Source organism: Dipodomys merriami, unplaced genomic scaffold, assembly GCF_024711535.1.
Source record: "Dipodomys merriami isolate MVZ:Mamm:240054 unplaced genomic scaffold, mDipMer1.0.p SCAF_28, whole genome shotgun sequence".
Lineage (NCBI taxonomy): Eukaryota > Metazoa > Chordata > Mammalia > Rodentia > Heteromyidae > Dipodomys > Dipodomys merriami.
Genome location: NW_027204270.1, coordinates 18,511,002 through 18,537,009, shown reverse-complemented (window position 1 = coordinate 18,537,009; position 26,008 = coordinate 18,511,002). Strand labels below are relative to the sequence as shown.

Sequence of the window (26,008 nt, the reverse complement as noted above, 5' to 3'; positions counted from 1 at the left end):
CTGTGATCTGAGCGTTGTGGTTTGTGCAGAAAGGTCTGCCAGACTCCGATCTCCAATTAACAGGCAAAAAAGCCAGACGTGGGGTTGCAGCTTAAGTAGTTGAGCACGTGTAGTTATGAGTGAGAAAGCCAATCAAGAAGCATAAGTCCGTGAGTTCTAGCACCAAAAACATAAGAAGGGAGGGCTGGGGCATGGCCAGAGCACCTGTCTAGCAAACATAAGCCCTGATTTCAAACTCCCCCTCCCCCCAAATCCTAAGCCTGTGTTCCACTGAGATGGATGGCAGCTGCCTCCCACTCGTGCATTCTACCTACTTTGTGTTCCCCGCCCCCCCCATTGTTTGGTTGACAGCTGTGGGCAACCAGCTCACCTGAATCACCAGGAACTAGATACAGCCAACAGCCCATGTCGTTCCCCCCCCCAACCCACTACTCCAGGGAAATACAATGTTACCAAACTTCCCTTCCCTGATGGTTTTTGTCACCACCATGGCCTAGAGGTCCCTTGGTCCGGCCCTTTGCCCAGCTCTCCTCATTTACTTTGGGAATCATGCACTCTACAAATCCTAGATCTTGGGGGTGCTGCGTCCCAACCATGGCTCCAGCTTATCCCCCTGACCTGCAGGTATTTCTGCCTGATGGCTTCTAGAAGAGTCTTTGAGTAAGTCTGTTCACGCATCAACTTCCCACCCTCCTCCTCCTCCCGGCTGAAGGTGGCCAGCCTTGGAGAGCACAGACGCTGCTGATAAATCACCCCTTCTCATCTCCCCTACCCCTGCGCACCCCACCGAGGAGCAGCAGCCACACCTGGATGGGGGGGGTGAAGCCTCCCTCTGCTTAATAAGGGGGCGGGTTAGAGAGGCCCACGACCCATAGCAGGGGAGAGCGGGCACACACTCAGGCCTCCGTGCTGCAGTCAGCTTGGATAGTCCTACCATGTCTGTCCAGCATCTCATCCGTCTGTCCTTGGACAGCCCTGTCCACGCCGTCTGCATACTGGGCATGGAAGTCAGCGTGGACATCAATGGGTAAGGCTGGCACTGTGCTCACTGTCCCTGAGGATCAGGGGTTTCGGGGGACCCCAGGTTCGGGTCCCTAGAAGTCCTTCCCTTTTGTCACAGAAAGCTGGCTAAGTCCCTCGGCCCAGGGCTGGCTGGGCAGCGTGAGGGAATCAAGGGCCTTCGTACCTCTCTGCTCCCCTGGCGGGGCTGATCCTGAGGAGGAGACCAGGCAGCCTCTGCCTTCCCCGGCGTCCTGGCTTAGATCTCCCTCGTCCCTGGCCCTCTTCCTTTTCTCACCAGGATAGCTCTGGGGCTCAGACACGGCCGCTCCCTCCTTGGGAGCTGGGGATTTGTAAAGGAACCTGAGGAGACTGGATGAGGCTGACATTGTTAGGGCCTTTCACCCCCCCAGCAGCAGCAGGCCTCTGCTTCAACTTCCCAGGGGCCAGAGGGCTGGGGGTCACCCCCACTCTGCGGGAGCCTGCCAGCCCGCGGAGGGGGGACATCGTCTGCATCTGACTCTGCCTTCAGGTGCGCCCCCACGGAGTGCACGTCCTTCACCATCCACGGCTCCCCCGGGGTCCTCATCGGCAGCTCGAGCACCACCTTCACGAGGAAGGAGGACACTACTGTCTCGCGTCCGCTCCCCAGTCCCGCGCACGTGCTGCTGCAGATGCTCTCGCTCAGCTTCAGTGAGGACGAGGACAAGGTGAGGAAATGGGCAGGTGGCCCCCGGGGGTCTCACAGAACACCGGGCTGGTCTATGGGCTCTCTCTGGGGGGACAGGGGGTGGGGAAAGAGGTGCCTCAGTGGGGCTCAATCTGGGCCGTAGGGCTAAACTTGCCCTCCCAGTGCAGTCAGAACCTGGTGGGGGGTTTGGCGCCCCGCTTTTATAGGTGCAGGACCCTGGCCCAGAACTTGAGGAGTGGGGGAGGGAGGGCCTTGTTGGCAGCTGGCCGGAGGCTAATGTGGCTGATGGGCGTGTGATTCACTCCCTCTCCTTAAGCTGCGTCCCTGGATGAGCCCCTCTCTCCTGGGCTCAGTTGAGGGGACTCAGCTGGGCCTCACCCACCTGAAAGCCGGTCAGAGCTCAGCCTCTACTACCAGGAGGGGGCAGCAGAGGGGAGGCCCAGCCTTGGGGGAGCAAACAGGAGAACCTGCAGGCCAAGGCTCTGACTAATGGCTGGGTCCCTGGCTCAGGATGGAGTTGAAGTCGAAGCCAGGGTGGTCTCTGGAAGGAGCGGCTGGGACATGACTAGCCCAATCCCCAGGGGTGTCCCCTCCTCCAGGCAGCTGGAGCTGTCGGAGGGCCTGCCTGAGGGAATCAGGAGACAGGGTCCCAGGAGCATGACAGCGCTTGGGCGATGCCCTGGCAGCCGGGATCGCCTCTGGGCAAGGGAGGAAGTAGAGACCCCTGAACACACCTGCAGGGCCAGTTGTGCAATGAGACATCAAAGGGCCGGGGTGCCATGGCAGTTTGAGTGCCAGGTCCCCCAGGCCAGCTCCCCAGGAGATGTTGGGAACGCGACACTTGAACCATGAATTCAAGGTCACGTCCCTTGGCCTGTGGCTCTGCTCCCGGTGTGCCACAGATCCTGGTGCTGTCTCCACAGGTGGAGGTGTCCTACTTCTGCCCCAATGAGGACAGCCCTGCCGCCACAGCTGTGCTGTACCTCACCAGCATCTGTGAGTACGGCTTCCCCCAGGGACCCGGCCCGCCCTTCACAGGAGAGCGGAGGCTTTGCCCAGCCAGCGAAACCGAGGACCCGGCCTCCTGGGTTCCTGAGCTGATTGCAATCGGACCTCTACCGCTGCAATGTCTCTTAATACCTCCCTACTTCAGGGTCTGCGGCCTCCAACACCAGTCCCTTCTTGACAATTCTATCCACCTGCTCCTTCCCAGGATGCTTTGCAGGACTCTTCCCCCTGTGGGCCAGGGAAAGTCTTCCAGGCCCACCTGGCTTAGATGCCCCTCCCCCATCCCATCCTCACCCCCAGTCTTCAGCCAGGCAGTGCCGATTAGCTATCGCCTATCTCAACATAGTTTCTTAGGTGTCTAATGTAACAGACGCCAAATCAAAGTGGTTTTCCTTCTTTCAAACCTACCTTTCTAGTAGCTTCCCTGGTGCAGTCTATGGTCGCTTCGGCCTGCTTGCTGCTCAGGCTGGGAACCTTGGAAATGCCTTTAGTCTCTGCTCAGCCTGTCAATCTGTGGGTCTTGATGAACTCTCTTCCCATGCCCTCACCCTGGTCTAAGCCTCCATCCCTTGTCTCATAGGCACATCTCCCATTGACGCTGCTGCTTTTGCTCTTCTGTAGGGCTTGGCTTGGTCTAGCAGCCAAGCGTGTGTGTGCGTGTATGTGTGAGAGTACAAGATAGTTCTGGGGTTGAACTCAAGGCCTTCCACCCTTGCTTGGCTTTGTTTGCTCAAGGCTGGCACTCTACCACTTGAGTCACACTTCCATTTTGGGCGTCTTTTTTTGCTGGTTAGTTGGAGATTAGAGGCTCATGGACTTTTCTGCCCCCGGCTGGCTTTGAACCTTGATCTCCAGATCTCAGCCTCCTGAGTAGCTAGGATTACAGGCGTGAGCCACCAGTGCTCCGTTGGTGCCTCAGTTCCAAGTCTTCAACTGCTTTTGTATTAGGCAGATCAAAGCCAGTGGCTAGCCACGGCTTGTGGGTCATGCCCAGTCTGGATGGTTGAGATGCCCCACTTGCTTTTCAGACGTCTCCCTGGACGCGGACATCTACCGCGATGGGCAGCTGGAGATGGCAAGTGACAAGCTGGCAAAGGTGAGATGCTGCCCAAGAGCCGGTGGGGCCCACCCCTGCCCCCACCCGACCTCCAGAGCCTCGGTTACACTGCACGTCAGCACTGAAGTCGATTAGTGGCTTCGCCCCAAGCCAGGTTTCCAGCAACTCTAGACACTCCTCACCTGGTCAGCTGGATCAGGGTTCACTGCCAGCCTGGTGGGGCGCACCTCTTCAATTTGCCCCACTTGCCTGGCACTAAGCTAGGTAGAGCTGGGAGCCTGGATCAGATCTTCCCTCTCGGCTCCTGGCCTGAGGCGGACACCTCAACCTCTGTCCTGACATGTTCCTAGGGCAGAGGGGAAAGGCTGGCTCTGGCCTTGGTGGGTGCTGGCATGGGAGGAGCTGAAGGTATATGTGGTGTCTTCCTGAGTTGATATGCGTATCATTTGCAGAAAAAGTGGGTGTGGGGGCCCAATGGCTGGGGCGCCATCTTACTGGTGAACTGCAACTCTGTCGATCTGAGCAAAGTCACGGACAAGGCCATCTTCTCCAAAGGTGAGCCTGCTGGCCCTCCTCCGACCCCTCCTCAGCCAGGCCCCACCCCGGACACAGGGAGAGTTCCTTTGGGTGGATCAGGTCTCCAGTCTTGAGAGTTGGGCGGTGGTACAGTGCTTGCCTAGCATAGGTCTTGTTTTTGTGCCAGTACTGGGGCTTGAACTTGGGGTCTAGGCACTGTCCCTGAGCTGTTTAGCTGGTATTCTTACCACTTGAGCTACTGCTCCACTTGCAGCTTTCTGTTGGTTAGTTGGAGATAAAAGGCTCATAGACTTTTACCTGCCCAGACTGGCTTTGAACTGTGATCTCAGATCTCAACCTCCCAAGTAGCTAGGATTACAAATGTGAGCCACTGGTGCCACTTTGTCCTGTTCTTGAGAGCCCTAGCACCCCCCACAGGCATACCACATGTACTGATCTCCTCCACAGCTGTTTTGTGGTAACAGATCATGTGGCTTTGTGGGAAGAGCCTAGGCTATCCTGGGGTTTGAACTCTGGGCCTCACACTTGCTAGACAGGTGCACTTCCACTTGAGCCATACATCCAGTCCTTTTTTGGGGGGGGGCCCAGTCGTGGGGCCTGAACTCTGGGCCTGGGTGCCGTCCCTCAGCTCTTCAGCTCAAGGCTAGCGTTCTACCACTTGAACCACAGTGCCACTTCTGGCTTTTTTTTCTTTTTGCTTATGTGGTGCTGAGGAATCGAACCCAGGGCCTCATGCATGCAAGGCAAGTGTTCTACCACTGAGCCACCTTCCCGGCCCCACATCCAGTCCTTTTGCTCTGGTTATTTTTGAGATAATTCCTTTTGGACCAGTTAAAACATGCACTACCACCTGTTTATGCTTCTGATTGTAGCTGTGATGATGGGCATGTACCACCATGGCACAGATTTTTTTGTTTGTTGTTGAGATGGGAGTCTCACTTTCTTGCCCAGGCTGGCTTGGAACTGTGATCCTCCCAATCTCTCGGCTCCTGAGTAGCTGGATTATAGGTGTATAGCACTGAGCCCAGCCAAACACATAGGCTTTAATGTCAAGATGTCAGTGTTCCTTTGCACCAACCTCCACCTTGGTTTCTGCCACTTCCAGCCCTGGGACACCAGGGTCTGAAGTTGGTGTCTTTTCTTTTGCCCAGAAATAAAGACTCTGGCTGAAGTGACTCTGACTGTCCAAGGCCCCAGCAGCACCTTAAAGAACTATGGGCTGGTCCTCCACACCTCTGAGGAAGAGGCGAAGAAGATAAGAATCTACTGGCCCCAGGGTAAGGATCCCAACTCCAAGTCTTCCTAGGCCCCCTGGGGGCTGGGATGAGATGGGCCTTCACCACCTCTAGGTCTCAGAAGGGTCCTGCTGTGAGCCCAGAGCTTCAGACCAGGGGCTGCCATGGAAGGAATCGCGTCCTGGAATTCTCTGCTGCCACCCTCACCAATGTAAAATGGAGCTGTTGGCACCTATTCTGTAGGATTCTTGCAGCTAGGAGAGGAGCAATCTGTTCTAGCTGATAGGACAGCCATAGCCTTAGAGAACTCTCCTCCCAGTAGCCTCCACCAGAGGAGTTATCTGAGAGAGAGAGAGAGAGCGCACATGCACACCTGCGCCAGTACTAGCACTATAACTTGGGGCTGTAAGTTGTCCTTCAGCTTTTTCCCTCAAGGCTGGGATTCTACCCACTTGAGCCCACAACTCAACCTGGGGCTTTGTAGTGGTGAATTGGAGAGAAGAGTCTTTGTGGACTCCTGTCTCAGCCTCCCGAGCAGCTAGGCTTGCAGCTGAGCTGCTGGTGCTCAGCTTCCCATCTGTATTCTGGAGACCCTCGCTATACTGAACTTTCAAAATTCAGGCACCAAGAAACCCAAGTGGTGTGCCTGTCCTGGCGCCTACATCCCAGGCCGCCCTTCACCCCCTGCCTGCCTGCCTCCCCTGGAGGTAGGCACTCACCCTGCCCTGCAGCCTGCTGGTCGGGTGCTGGGTTAGCAGTAGACATGTCTGCAAGTCTCCCTTAAGTCTTGACTTGCTATGCCTGGTGGCTTGGTTGAATGCCTGAGTTTCTCAGGTTGAGATTTAACTGAGTCAGAGTCTATGCTTCCTTCCCTACTGATGTGTGGGCCTCAGTCTGTCATCCTCCATGCCAGGGTCTCTAAGTCTGAATGCATTGCTGAACTTGGAATCTGAGTGCATGCAGAACAGGCTACGTGGATTGGTTCTCATATGCTAGGGGTCAATCATGGAGAACTGGGTTGTCTAGGCCTAGCTTAGGCTAGGAGGGCTACGCTAGCTGAGTCATCCAGTATAGAAAGCCCAGAGATGGCCTGGGCCAGACAACATGGTCCCCAGAAGCCTCCCAGAGGGACACACACTGTACTTAATCATGAGTACCCTGCATAGTGACCCTCCTGGTCCAAGACAGGAACTTGGACTTGGGATCTGATGCTTTTGCTCATTGGCTGGTGCTCTACCACCTGAGTCATGCCTCCAACTACAACCTGTTCTCTCATTGAAAACTCTTATTGGAACCAGGCGCTGGTGGCACACAGCTGTAATCATAGGAGGCTAAGATGGAAGGATCAAGATTCAAAGCCAGCTCAGGCAGGAGAGTTGATGAGACTACTGGCTTTTTTTCCAGCAAATTAGAGATAGATCTGAAGATGGAGCTCATGGGGGTAGAGTTACCAGCCTTGAGTGAAAAAGCTAAACAAGAGGGTAAAGCCCTGAACTCAAGCCCCAGTACCAGCACAAACAGAATGCTTGGGAAGAATGCAGGTTAGGGAGAAGTCAACATGGGCTTTCACAAAGACCTCCAAGTGATGCTAAAGTTGACATAGTCTAGAATCTGAAGTTTCCAGAGAAATAGACACAGCAGACAGCTGGAGAAACAAGAACCTTGAAAGCATGGTAGCACGTTCTACTGGAGTAAGATGGCCAAGAATATGGCAGATGGTGATTGGTGGGGGCTCGGCGGTAGACTCTGGCCTAGCCTGTGTGCAGGCCCTGGGCCATCCCCAGTAGAGCTAAGGTTGCCACATCCTAAAGTGAGACCTTAGGGTGTGGCAGCTTGTCTTGCTGTTGAGATGAGATTTAAAGACCTGGCTTCAGCAGAGCTGAGGTATTTTTCCAGAAGAGTAGAGGAGGAGGAGCTGGGGTTGATGGTGCGTGGAAGAGAGCAGAGATGACCGGGGCACCTATAATCCTAGCTACTTGGGAGGCTGAGATCTGAGGATTGTGGTCCACTGTCATCCTGGTAGGAAAGTCAGACTCAGCCATCAAAATACCAGAAGTAGGGCTGTGGTGCAAGTGGTGAGAGTGCTAGCTTTGAGCACCAAAGCTCAGGAACAGTGTCCAGCCCCTGAGTTGAAGCCCAGGGCCAGTGTGTGCACACACAGACACACCAGGGTCTGAGAAGGGGAGCAAGGAGGGAGCAAGTGATGAGGAAGATGTCAGAGCTGGCATGGGCATAGACTGAGTGAAAGGGTCAGGAATGGCCTGTCTGGAGATGGCATGTGGACCGAGACTATTGGTGTCGACACCTAAGGTGGTACAGAATGTTGAAATGAGGCTAGGGATGTTCTGTTCTGTGACGTCCAGGACCAGGACGGCCTATAGAATGAGGGCAAATGACATTATATGGTGGCATGTGCTCCCTAGGAGGTGATTCTTGGATGATCTATGCCACCTCGAAGCCCAGTGGTTCATGGCAGGTAGAAGAAAGCATGGCCAAATTGCCAGCATTTGCCCTATGCCCTGAGGATCCCTGGAAGCCCAGCCCAAGGGTGCTGAGCCCAGAGAGGACCAGGGCAGGAAGAGGCTCTGTTAAGGTGACTTCTGTCTGACCCATAGGGCAGATGGTTCCCCCTCCCTGTCTAATAGGACACTGCACTCCACAAATGAACTGCGGTGGGAGGATACATAAGAGCCTGTGAGCTAGAGCCAATTCGTCTTGATCTGTTCAGTCCAGATCAAGGCAGTGAAACAGTGGTTTTTGTTTAGTGGTGGTAGGGATGAAAGCCAGGGCCTTGCTCATGTTAGCTAAGTGCCTGTCACTAGCCATAACCCCCAGCCTGCTCAAAATGTAAACAGCGTAGGGAGCTGGTGGCTCACACCTGTAATCCTGGCTACTCGGAAGGCTGAGATTCAGAAGACTGAGGTTCAAAAGCCAGCCTAGGCAGAGAAGTCTAAATGGCAAAACAGCGAGGCTTAGGGATGGCTCAAGTGGTAGAGCACTGGCTATGAGCAAGAAAGCTTAAGTGTGAAGCCCAGAGTTCAAGTCCCCTTCCTGCTATAAAGAATAACGAGGACTGGGTACCTGTGGCTCACGCCTGTAATCCTAGCTACTCAGGAGGCTGAGATCTGAGGATCATGGTTCAAAGCCAGCCTGGGCAGGAAAGTCTCATGAGACTCTTATCCCTAATTAGCCAGCAAAAAGCTGGACGTGGAACTGTGACTCAAGTGGTAGAGCACCAGCCTTGAATAATAAAGGTAAGGGTTTGCCACAAAAACGTACAGATGGGTCCCTCTTGACTTGCCTGCCCTGTGGTGAATCCTCTTCAGAGGAATGGCCAAGAGGAGCCTGGTTCTTCAGGGCAGGTGGTGGTCTTGCGCTTGTAGTTGGGTTCTCACTGGACTGGTGACCAGCCATGGTCCAGCCCAGGTCTCTGGGAAGGCCTCATTATCAAGAGGGCAGGGTCTGTGCTGGGGAATCCCAATGGAAAACTCTGCCTTGTCCAGTCCTGTGTCTTTCCCCCAGGAGACCTGGTTTGATGGGGAGTGGGGGGTGGGGGTGGGGGAATTGAAGCTTCTAGTTGCCAGGAGTGTTGTCAGCCCAGCACCTGAAGCAAGAGGGGAGAGGCTGGGCCTGTGGCCAACATGGGGGGAGGGAGGAGGTCTGCCTGGAGGTCTGCCTGGAGGTCACTGACCATAGCCAAGCAAGAGGCCAGCGTCTGACCAGGAATGGCTGTGTATGTGGGAGGAAGTGGAGGCCTGAGGAGGTGGTGACCAGATCGTTCTGGGTCTTGGTTGGCCGGCATAGTCAGTTAGGAGTCCCTGGGGCAAGAATCCACCCGAAGGCTTCATACAGGGAGCAGGTGTCCGCACGGCAGCTGTCATGTCAAGAATGGGTGAGGAGGGCAGAGGTTACCATGCATCCAGGCAGGAGGTCGGAGTGGACAGGTGGGCAAAGTTGGGAGGCTGTGGGTCAGATGATCTCATGATAGATAAAGGCAAAGCTTAGGATCTAGCCATGGGAGGCCCCCATGGTGTGTGGGGTCACTTGCTTTTCATCTTAGGAACAGATTTCAAATGAGAGACCATAAGAACCTTGCATTTTGTTGGTTTCATTTTGGTGGTTTTGTGCTTGTCTTGGGGCATGAATTCAATGCCTGGACGCTGTCCTTTAGCTTTTTTGCTCTAGGCTAGTGCTCTACCATTTGAGCCACAGCTCCACTTCTGGCTTTTTAATGGTTAATTGGAGATGAGTCTCATGAATTTTCTGCCTATGCTGGCCTTGAAACTTGATCTTCAGATCTCAACCTCATAAGTAGCTAGGGTTACAGGGGTGAGCCACTGAGTACCTGGCTAAAATCCTGCTTCTTTTTTTTTTTTTTTTTTTTGGTCAGTCGTGGGGCCTGAACTCTGGGCCTGGGCGCTGTCCCTCAGCTCTTCAGCTCAAGGCTAGCGCTCCACCACTTGAGCCACAGCACTATTTCCTGCTTTTTCTACTTATGTGGTGCTGAGGAATCAAACCTTCATGCATGCAAGGCAAGCACTCTACCACTGAGCCACCTTCCCAGCCCCTGCCTTCCCTCTTTTTTTTTTTTTTTTTTTGCCAGTTCAAAGTTTGAACTTTAGGCCTCACATCTTGCTTGGCTTGCTCATTTGGCTGGTGCTCTACCACTTGAATTATGCCTCCAACCTAGCTTTTCTCTAATTGGAAATAGAGTCTGGTAGACTTTCCTGCCTAGGCTGGCTTGGGGCTGTGATCCTCAGATCTGTCTCCTGAGTAGGTACGATTATAGGCATGAATCACTGCTCAACAGACCCCATATTTTCCTAGTGCTAGTCCTGGGGCTTGAACTCAGGGCCTGGACACTGTCCCTGACCTTTTTGCTCAAGGCTAGTGCTTACCCTTTGAGTCACAGCTCTACTTCTGGCTTTTCTTTTTTTTTTTAGTAGTTTCCTGGAGATAACCTCATGGACTTTCCTGCCCAGGCTGGCTTTGAACTGTGGTCTTCAGATCTCAGCCTCCTGAGTAGCTGGGATGACAGGTGTGAGCCAGTGGCACCCAGCAGACCCTGCCTTTTCTTTGGAGCTCTTAACTTGGGAGTGGCATCTATCTTTTTTTTTTTTTTTTTTTGGTCGGTCGTGGGGCTTGAACTCTGGGCCTGGGCGCCGTCCCTCAGCTCTTCAGCTCAAGGCGAGCCCTCTACCACTTGAGCTACAGCGCCACTTCGGTTTTCTGGTGGTTTATTGGAGATAGGAGTCACAGTCTCTCCTGCCCGGGCTGGCTTTGAACCGCAATCCTCAGATCTCAGCCTCCTGAGTAATCAATCCTTTCTTCTACTGGAAGTTTGACTTTCCCAGCTGAGGCTGCCTTTGTACAAAAAAATCTTGCTTTGAGGACTTTACTAGATTCCCCCCTAAAGCTGGATTTGTGGATCAGATGTAGAACCACCTGCTGCGAGTCTTTGCCCCGACTGAGCCCTGCAAATGAAGGTATTTCCACGTCCCTGCCTCCTGACAGATCTTGGGCCTTCAGTGGGTATTGGTGCCTAACTGTCCGATCTTTAGAAACAAGCTGTTCAGCTCCTGCCTGCCTGGAGCTCAGCCTGGCTCCGGCTCCAGGCAGACGCCAATTCTCCACCTAGCCAATGGGAGAAGCAGCCCTGGGCTGCTTCAATGGCCATTGTCCTTCTGTCTCTAGAAGATGCCCAGTCTACGTTCAAGCTGGTGGTGGGCCCCAGCCAGCATTTCCACACCTTGTCACCGCTGGAGAGTATGGAGCAGACCTTGTATGCGGAGGCCATTGACTTTCCCAGCAGCAGCTTTTCCGGTCTGATTTTCTTCTCTCTCTCTCTGGTGGAGCAGCCTCAAGACTCGGTATGTCTGTTGCCAAGTAGGTAAGGAACCCTGGGATGGGGAACGAAGGGGAGGAAAAGCATCTTCCACACCTGGGCGGGCGGTAGGATGTTTCAGTTAAAGACAATGGGCTTCAGGCCCCAAAGAGGGGAGGGGAGAGAGCAGAGCCAGCTTACCACTGACCTTGTCTTCTGTCACAGGCAATCCCCGAGACCCCGATATACAAAGACACTGTAGTGTTCCGGGTAGCACCCTGCATCTTCATGCCCAGTACCCAGATGCCTCTGGAGGTCTACCTGTGCAGGTAGGACCCCCATCCCCAGCCCAGGACTGCCTACACTGCACCCTAAGTGTGCAGATGGAGTTGGTTAACTAGACAGCTCACTAGGAGACCGCATCTGTCCATCTAAGCTGCCTGGTCCTCCTTCAAGAGTCCGGGCAGGCCGGGCGCCTGTGGCTCACACCTGTATTCCTAGCTACTCGGGAGGCTGAGATCTGAGGATCATGGTTCAAAGCTAGCCCAGGCAAGGAAAGTCCGTGAGACTCTTATCTCCAATAAAACCACTAGAAAAGGCTGGGAAGGTGGCTCAGTGGTAGAGCGCTTGCCTTGCATGCCTGAGGCCCTGGGTTCGATTCCTCAGCACCACATAAACAAAAAGAAAAAAAGCAGGAAGTGGCACTGTGGCTGAAGCAATAGAATGCTCACCTTAGCTGAAGAGCTGAGGGATAGTGCCCAAGCCCAGAGTTCAAACCCCACAACCGACCAAAAAAAGTCTGGGCAGGCATGGAAGAGTTTGAGGGTCCTAGATACAGCAATGCATGGTGTGGTCTCATCCATGTTGTGGGCTGTGGGTTTTTTTTGCAGAAATTGGGGAACAGGCAAACAGCATGATTTCAGGCAATATAAAATACTTTGGGATTCAGTCTTCCTGGAATCCTAGTTACTCGGGAGGCTGAGATGTGAAGATTGAGGTTCAAAAATAGCCTGGGCAGGAAAGCCCATGAGACTATTTCCAATGGATGGGGACGCTTGAGTCTCCCAAAAGGGTGGTATTCAGGCATGGCTTGACCCAGTTCAGCCACCGATCATCTGCGAGATGGGGAAAGGGAAAGGATGGACAGCCCACCTTGAAGGACCTGGGTCTGTCCTTTGGCTCCCCTCCCCCTTACTCGATGCTGTCACTGTACCACTTAAATCACAGCTTCACTTTTGGCTTTTTGCCTGTTGATTGGAGATAAATATTTCTCATGGACTTTCCAGCTCATGCTGGCTTTAAACCTCAACCTTCAGCTTCCTGCATTAAGGAATACAGACATGAGCCACTGTCGCCTAGCTCTTTTCTTGTGTGTGTGTGTGGTGGTACTGGTGGTTTGAACTTGGGGCCTTAAGATTCCTAGACAGGCACTCTACTACTGAGTCATGCCCTCAGCCCTTAGCACCCCAATTTTTGACACTTTAACGAGTATGGCCTTGTTCACATTCAAAGCACAGGGATCCATTTTGCTCATAAAACTGGAAGATTGGGACTGGAAAGGTGGCTCAGTGGTAGAGTGCTTGCCTTGCATGCATGAGGCCCTGGGTTTGATTCCTCAGCACCACATAAACAGAAAAAACCGGAAGTAGTGCTGTGACTCAAGTGGTAGAGTGCTACTCTTGAGCTGAAGAGCTGAGGGACAGCGCCCAAGCCCAGAGTTCAGGCCCCACGATGGACAAATAAACACAAAAACTGGAAGTTCTTCATGCGCTTGGGGCTTTAGATTCCATATGGACCCGCAGTGGTGGCGCTGTGTGTGGCGGTACTGAGATGCCAGGGGCGTTCATGATCCTTCCGTGGTCCCCATGCATCTACAATAACCTTCCTGGTCACCTCTAGAGACCACTTAGCTTCTTGGGGAACAAGAGACTCCACCAGTCCTGGGATTGGAGTTGGAAGAGCCCCAGGGCAGGAAGACATGCAGGGGATGACTGCTGGACAGGGGATAGGGCGGGGCTTCCCTGGGCAGGCGGTGCGTGGCTACTGTGCTCACCAATGGGCTGGCAGAGGCCCTTGGCCCCACCCTCCGGGACAGGGTGGTTGGGAGCAGCAAGGTCAGAGGCGGCTTCCTTTTCCCATGGCAGAGAGCTGCAGCTGCAGGGTTTTGTGAGCTCAGTGACAGAGCTGAGTGAGAAGATGAATGTCCCGGTGGCAACTGTGTATGAGGATGCCAACCGCCTGGGCAGGTGGCTCCAGGTAACACCCTACTTGGGGACACACGGTGGGGGAAGGGGGGCCAGGCAGGGCCACCGCACGCGTGACCCACACAGGCTCCATAACCCCTCTTTCATGGAGGGCTTTGCTGAAATAAGTTGGCAAAGTCCTGTGGACATGAGGAATAAAGCTTAGAGCGCAGCCCCCTACCTACCCCCTTGCCCCTCACCCCCAAACCCTGGGTGCCATAGGCTCCAACGCCCTCACTGCAGGCTCTGCATAGCGCTAGGCCCAGAACCACCCCGGCTCTGACAACACCGGAGCAACTGCCACGGGCTGGTGTGCCACGCTAAGGCCACGCTAAGGCCAGAGAGAAGGCAGAATGGAGCCGGTGCATGGGTAGCTGGGCTCCAGCAAGGCCCTGGGCTCGGAGCACAGTGAGAAACCAAAAGAGATGGTCAGCTCTCAGACCCACCTAGGCTTGGAAATCCTTGAATGAAACCCAAGAAAGCAGGGAGCTACTTGTGTAAGGATCGCTGTCAAGGAGGGCTGGGCACCGTGTGAAGCACAGGCCAGAGGTGGGCAAGAAATCTAGAACAAGGTGCATGTTGCTGAAAGGGAGGACACATCAGTGAAAGGTTGATTTTTAGGTTTTAAAAGGACACCCTAGAGGGGCTGGGAACATAGCTTAGTGGTAGAGTGCTTGCCTAGCATGCATGAAGCCCTGGGTTCGATTTCTCAGTACCACATACACAGAAGAGGCCGGAAGTGGCGTTGTGGCTCAAGTGGTAGAGTGCTAGCCTTGAGCACAGAGAGGCTCAGGGACAGTGCCCAGGCCCTGAGTTCAAGCTCCTGGACTGGCAAAAAAAAAAAAATCACTGTAGAGGGGAGTGGCTTTGCGTTCTTATAATCCCAGCCTTTGTTTGGGAGGCTTAGGAGAATTCTATGTTTGAGGCCAGCCTCCTGCCCCTGAGAGGGAAGTAAAATTTACAGGAAGCAGTGAGGTCCTTTTGCGCCTCTCAGGGAGCTGGGCATGGGCAGGAAGGTATGACGACCTCACAGTCCCTCCCTGTATCCTCTAGGACGAGATGGCTTTCTGCTACAGCCAGGCACCCCACGGGACCATCTCCATGGTCATCGATAGCCCTCGGACTGCCAAGCTGGAAGATTTTCCCATGAAATACTCACTGGTATGTGTGGGGCTTGGTTTGGCTGGGCTGATAAGAGTCCAGCCTCTTGCTGCTGTCCAGTGCTGGGGGGGGGGTGTAGGGGTGATGTGACAATCGAAAGAAAGAGTGGGGCTTGCAGCCACCCCCTCCTAATAACCCTGTCCCGTCTCCATCCTCCAGAGCCCCGGTATTAGCTACATGACTCTCTCAACAGAGGACCATCAGGTGGCCAGCCTGGACTCCGTGGGGAACATGATGGTATCTCCGCCGGTCAAGGCCCAAGGGAAGGATTACCCCCTAGGCAGGATCCTTATTGGCAGCAGCTTTTACCCCAGGTGAAGTCAACAGACCGGAGGTTGCCCCAGATGCCTTCAACAATTGAGGGGAGCCAGGCACTGGGGGTTCACGCCTGTAATCCTAGCTATGCGGGAGGCTGAGATCTGAGGATCAAAGTTTTGAAGCCAGCCTGGGCAGAATGAGGCTCTTCAGCAAAAAGAGAGAAGTGGCGGTGTGGCTCAAGTGGCAGAGTGCCAGCCTTGAGCAGAAAAGACCAAATGAGGGCAGAGTTTAAGCCCTGGTACTGGCACAGGCATGCATGCGTGCGTGTGTGCCCACACACACACACACACACACACACAGGCAGGATGGGGAGTTCTGGTAGACATCAATTTAAGCTGAAGTAAGGGTCCTTGAGTCTTCTCACATGAACCAGACTAGTGGTAGAAAAAAACAAGCTGTTCTTTCCTGGGTCAAGGTGATTGAATAGAAGCAAGCACAATTCAGTGTGGACATTTATTTCCACCAAAGAATGTGGTTGGATTTCTGCATGGCCATTCATCTGAAGCCTGCTGACGGGTGAATCTGGGCTTGATGTGGGAGCATCTGGTCATGTCCTGAGCTAGGTCAGAAGTAAAGGGTTATGAGCATTGCGTGACTCAGCCTCCTCCAGCTGTGCCAGACCAGATGCTTAGCCAGCCGCCAGCTCAGACCCCATTCTTTCCATCTTCTAGTGCCATGAGCCGGACCATGGGCAAGAGCCTCCAAGCCTTCCTCTACGCCCAGCAGGTACAAGCCCCGCTGGAGCTCTTCTCAGACTGGCTGATGACTGGCCACGTGGATGAGTTCATGTGCTTCGTCCCTGTGGAAAACTGCAGAGACACAAAGGTGGGGAAGGGGGTGGAGAGGGTTTAGAGGACAGCCGCAGACGCAACAGCGGAGCCCCTTAGAACCTTCTAGGGGGCGGGAGGGGTGTAGCTTCTGATCCCTCTCGGTTTCCAGGACTTCCGGCTACTGCTGGCCAGCCCCAGTGCCTGCTATGAACTGTTTCAGAAGAAACAGAGAGAGGGCTATGGAAATGCGACTCTGTTTGAAGAGGTCAGAACTGACCAGCTCATTTCTAATGGTAAGGGAACCCCTTCTTCGCCATACCCTCCCAGATGGCCAGCCTCAGCAGAAGGGAGATGGGAGAACCTGACCGTGGATGGGGTGCCTTTGGGGGCACCCAGCACCAAGGGGGACTCTGCGGGAACTGTGGTCCACACAGCTCCAGAAGTGCCGGGCATTTGGGTGGCACATGAGAACTTCTTTACATAGCATGTGGTGCGTATGCATGTGTGCGCATATGCACACAGCCCTTTGCAATACTGATTTCCTTCAGGGAGGGCTGGGTTGGGTGTCTCAGTCCCTTAAAGTACCATGTAAGTGGACACATAGGAATTGTGTGGCTGGTGCCATGGCATAAATGTAGGAACACGAAGCCCAAGGCCAGTGGCTCATGCCTGTAATCCTACCTACTTAGGAGGCTGAGGAGGCTGAGATCTAAGGATTGTGGTTCAAAGTCAGCCCTAGTAGGAAAGTCCATGAGACTTCTCTCCAATTAACCACTCAAAAATCAGAAGTGGAACTGGGTGCCTGTGGCTCATACCTGTAATCCTAGCTACTTGGGAGGCTGAGATCTGAGGATTATGGTTCAAAGCCCACCTGAGCAGAAAAGTCCGTGAGACTCTTATCTCCAATAAATCGCTAGGAAACCAGAAGTGGCGCTGTGGCTCAAGTGGTAGAGCTCTTGCCTTGAGCTGAAAAGTGCAGGGACAGCACCCAAGCCCAGAGTTCAAGCCCCATGACTAAGTCAGAAGTGGTGCTGCGGCTCACAGTGGTAGTGTCAGCCTTGAGCAAAAGCTCAGGGATGGCGCCCGGGCCTTGGGTTCTAGACCTAATGATGTCACATGCACAAATACACAAGTAGGAATATGAAAGTGTACCTTCCCCAAACTAGGAGAAAGGATTTTCTCCAGAAAGGGTAGTTCTCTAGACCCTCAAGATGTGAAGTATAGTCTGAGAGTCAGTGGATTTGTGTCTTGGAGGTAAACAGAAGTATGGGATGGGCTGCAGAGCCGGTGGCTCAAACCTGTACCTCCAGCTACTCAGGAGGCTGAGACCTGAGAGGATCATGGTTTGAAGCCAGCTTGGACAGGAACATTCAGACATTTATCTCTAACCAGCACAAAGTGAAGTGTAGTACAAGAGCACCAGCCTTGAGCAGAAAAAAAATGAGGCCCTGTGTTCAAACCCTGGGACTGTGTGGGATGTGCACCCCTGTTCAGGCCTCCTGACCAGTTGGGATCCTCCTGGCCACAGGAACACAGTAGAAGATGGCCTTTAGTGTGGACCATGTGCACAGGCCCATGACAGTCACCCCAGAGCTGATGCGCAGGTTGGCATCCTTGCTCCAGAAATGGCAACTAAGGAAAGAAGTTAATGTGTCTCTCTGGGCTGCACAGGCCTAGTAACGGCCCAGGGGGCCAGCTGAGGGGCCCAAGGCACCCTGCAGCTGTGTTCTGGGCTACCTTGCTCAAGGCAGGGTCATCACCTGCTGGCAGTAAATCTGCCTGGGATTTCGGATGCAGCCCCCCTCCCCCCCCAGGACCAGCCAGGCCACTCAATCATGGTCACTGGTCCCAGGATGCAGCCCATTGGCTGCATCAGCTCTGGATGGTTCTACCCATTCCTGACCCTTCCAGGCCTTTTCCTACAGGGCGCAAGGCCAAAACCATCGATCAACTCCTGGCTGATGAAAAGTTGAGGAAAGAGAATGACTACGTGGAGGTAGGCCGGGTTGTGGGAACTTGTCCCAAGAAGGGGCTGGCATTGTGGGCTCCCTGGGAAGGGTCTGGCCTGCCCCTACTGGGGGTGGAGGTAGGCGGCAGCTGCCAGGCCATGGGTGGCCTCCAAGAGGGATCTAGACTTCAGGGATGGGGCGCGGGGGGGCGGTAAGGGAGGGAGACTGGACCTAGTTGGAAGGATTGGAGGTGGCCAATCAGGGACAATTTCAGTCCTGTGGGGCAGTTTGCCCCACCCATCTCCATTCATATAAGGCTGAGTGTCAAGACCACTTGTCTCTTTCCAAGTCAGAAAAGCCCTGACAGTCTGGACCAGCTCCAAATTGAGCACTGACAATGCTCTGGTCATTGTGTGTGATGTCTGAAGCCTGGGGTGACGACACTACAAAATAGAACCCAGCCTGCCTACAGGACAAAGAGGCTCAGACTAGGCAGCAGTCTGAGATGAGATTGAGCTGGGTCTGAACCCAAGTTCCCAAGTTCATGTTCTCCTCAGTGTGTGTGTGTGTGTGTGTGTGTGTGTGTGTATTCTGGGGCATGAACTTGTCCCTGAATAATTTTGCTCAAGGCTCTATAACTTGAGGCACAGCTCCACTTCTGGATTTTTGCTGGTAAATTGGAGGTGAGAGTCTCATGAACTTTCCTGCCTAGACTGGCTTTAAACCATGATCCTCAGCGCTCAGCCTCCTGAGTAGCTAGGATGACAGGCATGAACCACTGGCACCAGGCTGGCTGTGCTACTCTTAACTTACTGGTGTGCTTTCTTAAGGAAGATCAGCTGAGTTCAGATTTCCTGACAGGCCCGCGTTCCACCTCCCCTCCTTCCCCTCATCTTGCTGTTGCAGTTCTGAGGTGCCACGAAGGGGTCGCCAGGCCCCAGACCTCTTAGATGACTCACTGGCTTTGAGAAGTAGCGGCCCCTGGAGAGAGGGCCCCACTTCTGGGAGGAAAGATTGAGTTCTAAGGAGAGAAGGGCAATTTTTGCCCAAGGTGTCATGGCATCAAACTGGCTTTGCTCTGGATCCTCATGGCTCCCAGGCAATGTGCGCTCTGCCGCTCTGCCCTGTGCCCTGACCTCTGCAGAATCGGAAGAGGCCACCTGAACTGACGAGCTGGGTATTAGCTGGTCGTGGGGGCCAAGACAGTGTCTCTGAGCGGCTGGCTGAATGTTACCTTTGTGATACCCCATCTCCAGATCCACGGGGTGCCCAGGGACTGGGGTGAACGGGGAGGAGCTCAAGGCGGGGACTGGCTACTTAGGCTGTTTCCTGGGCTTGGGAGCCCCTGCTTTGTTCTCTGAATTACCCAAGTCCTCACTCTGGGGGTGGGTGGTGGGTGGGGAGGGAACCACAAAAGGGGCAGAGTCAGGGCTGGAAGCTGCCCAAAGCTAACTGGCCTCCTAAGCCCAGGCTTTTCCTCAGAGCCCTGGAAAAGAAGGCCACTGTGTTTATCAGGGCCTGTGGGACTCCTGCATGCACACACAACCTGTCTGTGTCTCTGTGTCTGTCTGTGTCTCTGTGTCTGTCTGTCTCTGTCTGTCTGTGTCTCTGCCTGTCTGTGTCTCTGTCTGTCTGTGTCTCTGTCTGTCTGTGTCTCTGTCTGTCTGTGTCTCTGTCTGTCTGTGTCTGTGTCTGTGTCTGTGTCTCTGTCTGTGTCTCTGTCTGTGTCTGTCTGTGTCTGTCTGTGTCTGTCTGTGTCTGTCTGTGTCTCTGTCTGTGTCTCTGTCTGTGTCTCTGTCTGTGTCTCTGTCTGTGTCTCTGTCTGTGTCTCTGTCTGTGTCTCTGTCTGTGTCTCTGTCTGTGTCTCTGTGTCTGTCTCTGTGTCTGTCTCTGTGTCTGTCTGTGTGTCTGTCTGTGTGTCTGTCTGTGTCTCTGTCTGTGTCTCTGTCTGTGTCTCTGTGTCTGTCTGTGTCTGTCTGTGTCTGTCTGTGTCGTCTCTGTGTCGTCTCTGTGTCGTCTCTGTGTCTCTGTGTCGTCTCTGTGTCGTCTCTGTGTCGTCTCTGTGTCTCTGTGCCGTCTGTGTGCCGTCTGTGTGCCGTCTGTGTGCCGTCTGTGTGCCGTCTGTGTGCCGTCTGTGTGCCGTCTGTGTGCCGTCTGTGTGCCGTCTGTGTGCCGTCTGTGTGCCGTCTGTGTGCCTGTCTGTGTGCCGTCTGTCTGTGTGCCGTCTGTCTGTGTGCCTGTCTGTCTGTGTGCCTGTCTGTCTGTGTGCCTGTCTGTCTGTGTGCCTGTCTGTCTGTGTGCCTGTCTGTCTGTGTGCCTGTCTGTCTGTGTGCCTGTCTGTCTGTGTGCCTGTCTGTCTGTGTGCCTGTCTGTCTGTGTGCCTGTCTGTCTGTGTGCCTGTCTGTCTGTGTGCCTGTCTGTCTGTGTGCCTGTCTGTCTGTGTGCCTGTCTGTCTGTGTGCCTGTCTGTCTGTGTGCCTGTCTGTCTGTGTGCCTGTCTGTCTGTGTGCCTGTCTGTCTGTGTGCCTGTCTGTCTGTGTGCCTGTCTGTCTGTGTGCCTGTCTGTCTGTGTGCCTGTCTGTCTGTGTGCCTGTCTGTCTGTGTGCCTGTCTGTCTGTGTGCCTGTCTGTCTGTGTGCCTGTCTGTCTGTGTGCCTGTCTGTCTGTGTGCCTGTCTGTCTGTCTGTGTGCCTGTCTGTCTGTCTGTGTGCCTGTCTGTCTGTCTGTGTGCCTGTCTGTCTGTCTGTGTGCCTGTCTGTCTGTGTGCCTGTCTGTCTGTGTGCCTGTCTGTCTGTGTGCCTGTCTGTCTGTGTGCCTGTCTGTCTGTGTGCCTGTCTGTCTGTGTGCCTGTCTGTCTGTCTGTGTGCCTGTCTGTCTGTCTGTGTGCCTGTCTGTCTGTCTGTGTGCCTGTCTGTCTGTCTGTGTGCCTGTCTGTCTGTCTGTGTGCCTGTCTGTCTGTCTGTGTGCCTGTCTGTCTGTCTGTGTGCCTGTCTGTCTGTCTGTGTGCCTGTCTGTCTGTCTGTGTGCCTGTCTGTCTGTCTGTGTGCCTGTCTGTCTGTCTGTGTGCCTGTCTGTCTGTCTGTGTGCCTGTCTGTCTGTCTGTGTGCCTGTCTGTCTGTCTGTGTGCCTGTCTGTCTGTCTGTGTGCCTGTCTGTCTGTCTGTGTGCCTGTCTGTCTGTCTGTGTGCCTGTCTGTCTGTCTGTGTGCCTGTCTGTCTGTCTGTGTGCCTGTCTGTCTGTCTGTGTGCCTGTCTGTCTGTGTGCCTGTGTGTGTGCCTGTGTGTGTGCCTGTGTGTCTGTCTGTCTGTGTGTGTGTGTGTGTGTGTCTGTCTGTGTGTGTGTGTGTGTGTCTGTCTGTCTGTGTGTGTGTGTGTGTCTGTCTGTCTGTGTGTGTGTGTGTGTGTCTGTCTGTCTGTGTGTGTGTCTGTCTGTCTGTGTGTGTGTGTGTGTGTCTGTCTGTGTGTGTGTGTGTGTCTGTCTGTGTGTGTGTGTGTGTCTGTCTGTGTGTGTGTGTGTGTCTGTCTCTGTCTCTGTCTGTCTGTCTCTGTCTGTCTGTCTCTCCCCCCTCCTTCCCTCTTTTCTCCCCCCCCTGCCCCCGCCATGGCTCCAGGCACAGAACAGAAGGAGGCTTCCCATTTCTGATACTTGGTGTGTTCCCCCAGAAATGCATCCATCTGAACCGTATTCTCCTGAAGAGGGAGCTGGGCCTGGTGGAGAAGGACATCATCGACATCCCCCAGCTCTTCTACCTGGAGAAGCTCACCAACATCCCCTCAGACCAGCAGACCACCAAACTCTTCGCCAAGCCCTACTTCCCTGACTTGGTGAGGGCCATGGGGCATCGCTGGCTGGGGAGGGCTGGACCGGGGGTCAGGGCACAGCAGAGGAAATGGGATGAGGGTCTTTTTGCTCTTAGTGACCCCAGGAATGGAGGGCTGGGCTTGCAGGCCTTGGGCCAGGCTCTATCCAGGCCAAGTACTTCTGGGCTCTTGCTTAGCCCAGCCTCGCTCATCAGCAGCCTGAGGGTTCATGGAGGATTCCTTCACCGATGAGAAGCAAGATGCTGGCGGTCCTCAAGGAAGTTTCTTAAGGACAGGGTCTTCTGTTCTGTCCCTAGAGTCCAGAACAGCAATGTCTGGTGCATGGAAATAACATTATTTAGTGAGGATGAATGGAGGGACTCCCTCTGCCAACAGTGGTTTGTATCTGTCCCTCTCCTGCACCTGTGACCTGTCACTTAGGTCTGAAATCTGAGACATCTGCATAGATGCTTTAAACACCTGAGCTCCTCTGGGCCCTGGATACCCAGGCTCCACCCTCACCAGCACCATGCAAGTGCCCCTGGGAGCCGTTGGGAACCATTGGTTGGCAAGCCATCTGTGAGGAAGAGTTATAGATAGGAATGGGGCCTAGTGGCTTCTGCCTGTAATCCCAGCTACTTGGGACATGAAGATTGTGTAGTCTGTAGTTCAACTCAGGCCAACCCTGGGCAGAAAGTTAGCAAGACTCCATCTCCACCAACAAGTTCAGTGGGGTAGGCTATGCCTGTCAGCCCTGCTACAGTGGAGACAGATAGGATCTTGGTACGGGTCAGCCCCAGGCCAAAAAATAATGCAAAACCCTGCCTAAAATGAAATAAGACTGAGGGTGTGGCTCATGGTAACACACTGTGAGTTCAAATCTCCTAATGACAAAAATAGGGTGAGGGAGGCACTGGAGGCTCACACCTGTAATCCTAGCTATTCAAGAGGCTGAGATATGAGGATCACTGTTTGAAGTCAGCCAGGCAAGAAAAGTCCCCTTGAGAATCTTCTCACCAATTAACCACTCAAAACCCAGAAGTGGCACTGTGGCTCAAAGTGGTAGAGTGCTAGCCTTGAGCAAAAGAGCTCAGGGATAATGCCCAGGCCCTGAGTTTAAGCCCACAACCAAAAGAAAAAAAGGTTGACATTATAAGGCTAGAGGAATGGAGGATGTTCAGTACATAGGAATATGGCAAAGCTAAAACTATGGGGTCAGAATAACAGATACAGAAGAAGGAATGAGTAAAACAGCAAGGCCAAATGCTGGCCACACAGAATTTGGGTTTTGCAATTGAGAAATATTGGAGGTACTGAAAATGTGGAAGTTTGTCTATGGCCATAGAACGCACCCAATCTCGTCTGAAAATGTGGAAGTTCACAGAGATGGATTAGTAATGTCTGCATTGGCACAGGCCTTGATAGTGGTGCCTCACTGAGATCCATTAGTGATGTCTGCATGGGGAGGGGGGGCCTAGTGACTAGTGTTCTGAGCTTGCTCTCCCTCACCTAGCCCATGGCACGATGTGCTTGGAGGAAAAGGCATCTTTTTGCCATCCTCAACTAGTCCTTGCTCCCTCTTTCTAACAGCTGCAGATGATCGTGATGGGCAACAATCTGGGGATCCCCAAGCCCTTTGGGCCCCAAATCAAGGGTATCTGCTGCCTGGAAGAAAAGGTCTGCCACTTGCTAGAGCCCCTGGGCCTCCAGTGCACCTTCATCGATGACTTTGACTGCTACCTAACTGACGTCGGAGACTTCTGCTCCTGTGCCAACATCCGCCGGGTGCCCTTTGCCTTCAAGTGGTGGAAGGTGATGCCTTAGCCCCAGGCCTTCCTTGGACCTGAGGCCCTGCTGCACAATGAAGGGCCTGACAATAGACCCCAGCTGCAGGCTTCCTGGTCCAGTGGGGACCCTGGAGAATCCAGGCCAATACACCCCCTTCCTGCCTGGTTTACCCCTGTCCTTGAGATCCAGTAGAGTGGCTATTACCACCAGCATGAACCCCCTGGAGGGCAAAGGAAGCTAAAGAGGAAATAAAGCTCCAGCCTTTCTGAAAGCATCTTGTGGCAACCTCCTTGCTCTGAAGGAGGGCTGAGTGACTGGGGGCAAAGTGCCCCTGCTCCTGATTGGTGGGGTGGCAGGGAGGGGGTGGTGGTGAAGAGCGAGGCTACATCCCTAGCTCTCCTCTTCTACAGTGGGAAGTAGCAGGATTGCTGCCTCCCAGTTTGAGCACTCAGCCATGCTGGGTCCAGGCTCCAGGCTGGTGTAGAGGTTCCCTGTGGGGCCTGGAGATGAGGGGCTACAGTTCCCATCCCATGTGAGCGGCTGGCCTCAGCAGGTAGAGAATGTAGTCTCCTTAGAGGGAGAAGGTAAAGCTAGTCAGGCCTGGGCTGGCCTTTGTTTGGCCCACAGTGTGGCGCTCCAGAAGTGACAGCCCGTGTCCAGTACCAGGACGGAAGGGGGGGAGATGAGATGTCAGCCCTGAGTTCCTGCTCTGCAACTCCAGGATGCCGTCGAGCCTGTGGCAGGCCTGTGCTGGCGTCAAGGGTGGCAGGCAGGGTTTGGCTGTCCTTTGCTGCTGCTATGAGAGGTAATGGTCCCCCGCCCCCCTTTCTGGGCTGTCGCCAATTACCCAGCAGGCAGTTCTGCAAGGACTCCCTGCCCCGAGTTCCCTTCAGTTTCAAGGCCCCGGAGTGCAGGCTGCCCCTGCCACATGGTCCAGGCCTGCAGAAGGGGACCTCACATTTGGCCAGAGGCTGTGGGGCATATAGGCCCAGGCACAGGCCAGCTGTCACTTCAATGTCTCTATCAAACTAGCGGGACTAAGATGGCTGGGCCTGGGGCCACTCCCTAAGATCCTTGACAGCCTGGCTCTGGTGGACTGGCCTTTGTTTGCTCAGGCATCTCAGGTTGACTCTGTCCTCCTCGCCATTCAGGAGTTCCACACAAGACCTGAACAGGGGCTGGGAAGGTGGCTCAGTGGTAGAGCCCTTGCCTTGCATGCATGGGGCCCTGGGTTCGATTCCTCAGCACCACATAGGCAGAAAAAAAGCCAGAAGTGGTGCTGTGGCTCAAGTGGTAGAAAAAGACCTGAACAGGCCTGGCCTTTCACAACTTTCAGGCCTGTGGTCCTGGCCTATTAGCAAACACGCAGGGCAGCTGGTTGGAGTCTTCATGGCCTGCACAGTTATGGGTGCTGTTAACTGGGCACCAACAACCATACACATGGATCTCCTGCTCCTGTTGACAACTCGGCCACCCCAGGCTCAGGCTGCGGGTGAGGGCTCCAGGAAGCCAGCCCTGCCCACTTGTGTACCCCCTACCTGCCAAGGCCAGGGAACACCTCTGCACCCTGCCCATCCTGAGTGAAGAGCTGTCCACTGTACCTGCCACATGAGGGCTCTGGATGTTTTTTTTTGGGGGGGGGGTGTCTGGTTGTGGGGCCTGAACTCTGGGCCTGGGCGTTACCCTCAGCTCTTCAGCTCAAGGCTAGCGCTCTACTGCTTGAGCCACAGCGCCACTTCCGGCTTTTATCTTTTTGCTTATGTGGTGCTGCGGAATCGAACCCAGGACTTCATGCATGCAAGGCAAGCGTGCTACCACTGAGCCACCTTCCCAGCCCCTCTGGATGTTTTTACTCCAGCCACTGACAAGGCCTGGGCAGGCCCGCCCAGCGGTTCTTATTCCAAAAGCTGGAGACAGCACCTCTGGGGCAGAAGAGCATTGCTGACTCCTGATGCACCCACCTGTCTCCCCGGCCCTCTGTGGGGACACCTGGGGATGGAGAAAGGGGGCATATGGGCGCAACTGGGACTCAGACCCCCGACCCCCCATACACACCCATGAAAATGTCAGCACGCATGCCACGCCCCCTTCCCAGTGCCTCCAGGAGCACAGGCCAGGCTGCAAAGGCCAAATTTGCACCCCAAGTGCCAAGTGCACACCGGCTGTCCTGTCTGCTGACAGCAGGCACATCCAAGTCCTCAAGGTCCCAAGGTGGGGGGTGGGGCGGGGTAGCTTCATGGGGCCTGGGACAGGGCAAGACTGCTGGCCTGCCAACCCCTCTTCTGGGGCCAGAGGAGCCGCTGACAGGCACTGGCCAACTCTGCTGGCCACACACAATGTACAGCAGGGCACTGCCAAGAACTGCCAGCATTGCCTGCTGGACTAGGCCCAGGCAGGCAGCTCTTGAAGGCAGAGGGAGAGGCTCTGGGTCTCCACAGACCCGCAGGCAGCTCCTGCAGGGAGGGGCCCAAGGCGGCACCCGCCCCGTCCCAGAAGGGGTGGGCTCCCTGCATGCTGACTGGGTGCTTCTGAGCCAGGGGGTGGCTGAGCTTTTCAGCAGGAGCTCCAAGCTCCAGGGTCACTGCAGCCAGGGCTGGTTCTGGTCTACATCCTCTCAGAACGGCACCGCAG

General features: G+C 54.5%; 1 protein-coding gene across 1 annotated transcript; it reads left to right on the top strand.

Annotated features, from left to right (window-relative positions):
- Window positions 1-935: 935 nt before the first annotated feature.
- On the top strand, window positions 936-23,560 carry Padi6 (peptidyl arginine deiminase 6). Its single transcript, XM_070037016.1, has 16 exons — window positions 936-1,027; window positions 1,532-1,709; window positions 2,614-2,686; window positions 3,727-3,794; window positions 4,208-4,310; window positions 5,444-5,569; window positions 11,222-11,397; window positions 11,577-11,680; window positions 13,496-13,607; window positions 14,648-14,755; window positions 14,915-15,069; window positions 15,745-15,910; window positions 16,013-16,136; window positions 17,769-17,839; window positions 21,452-21,613; window positions 23,180-23,560. The coding sequence occupies exons 1-16, from the start codon at window positions 936-938 to the stop codon at window positions 23,411-23,413; spliced, it is 2,052 nt and encodes a 683-aa protein (XP_069893117.1). The 3' UTR covers window positions 23,414-23,560.
- Window positions 23,561-26,008: the final 2,448 nt, after the last annotated feature.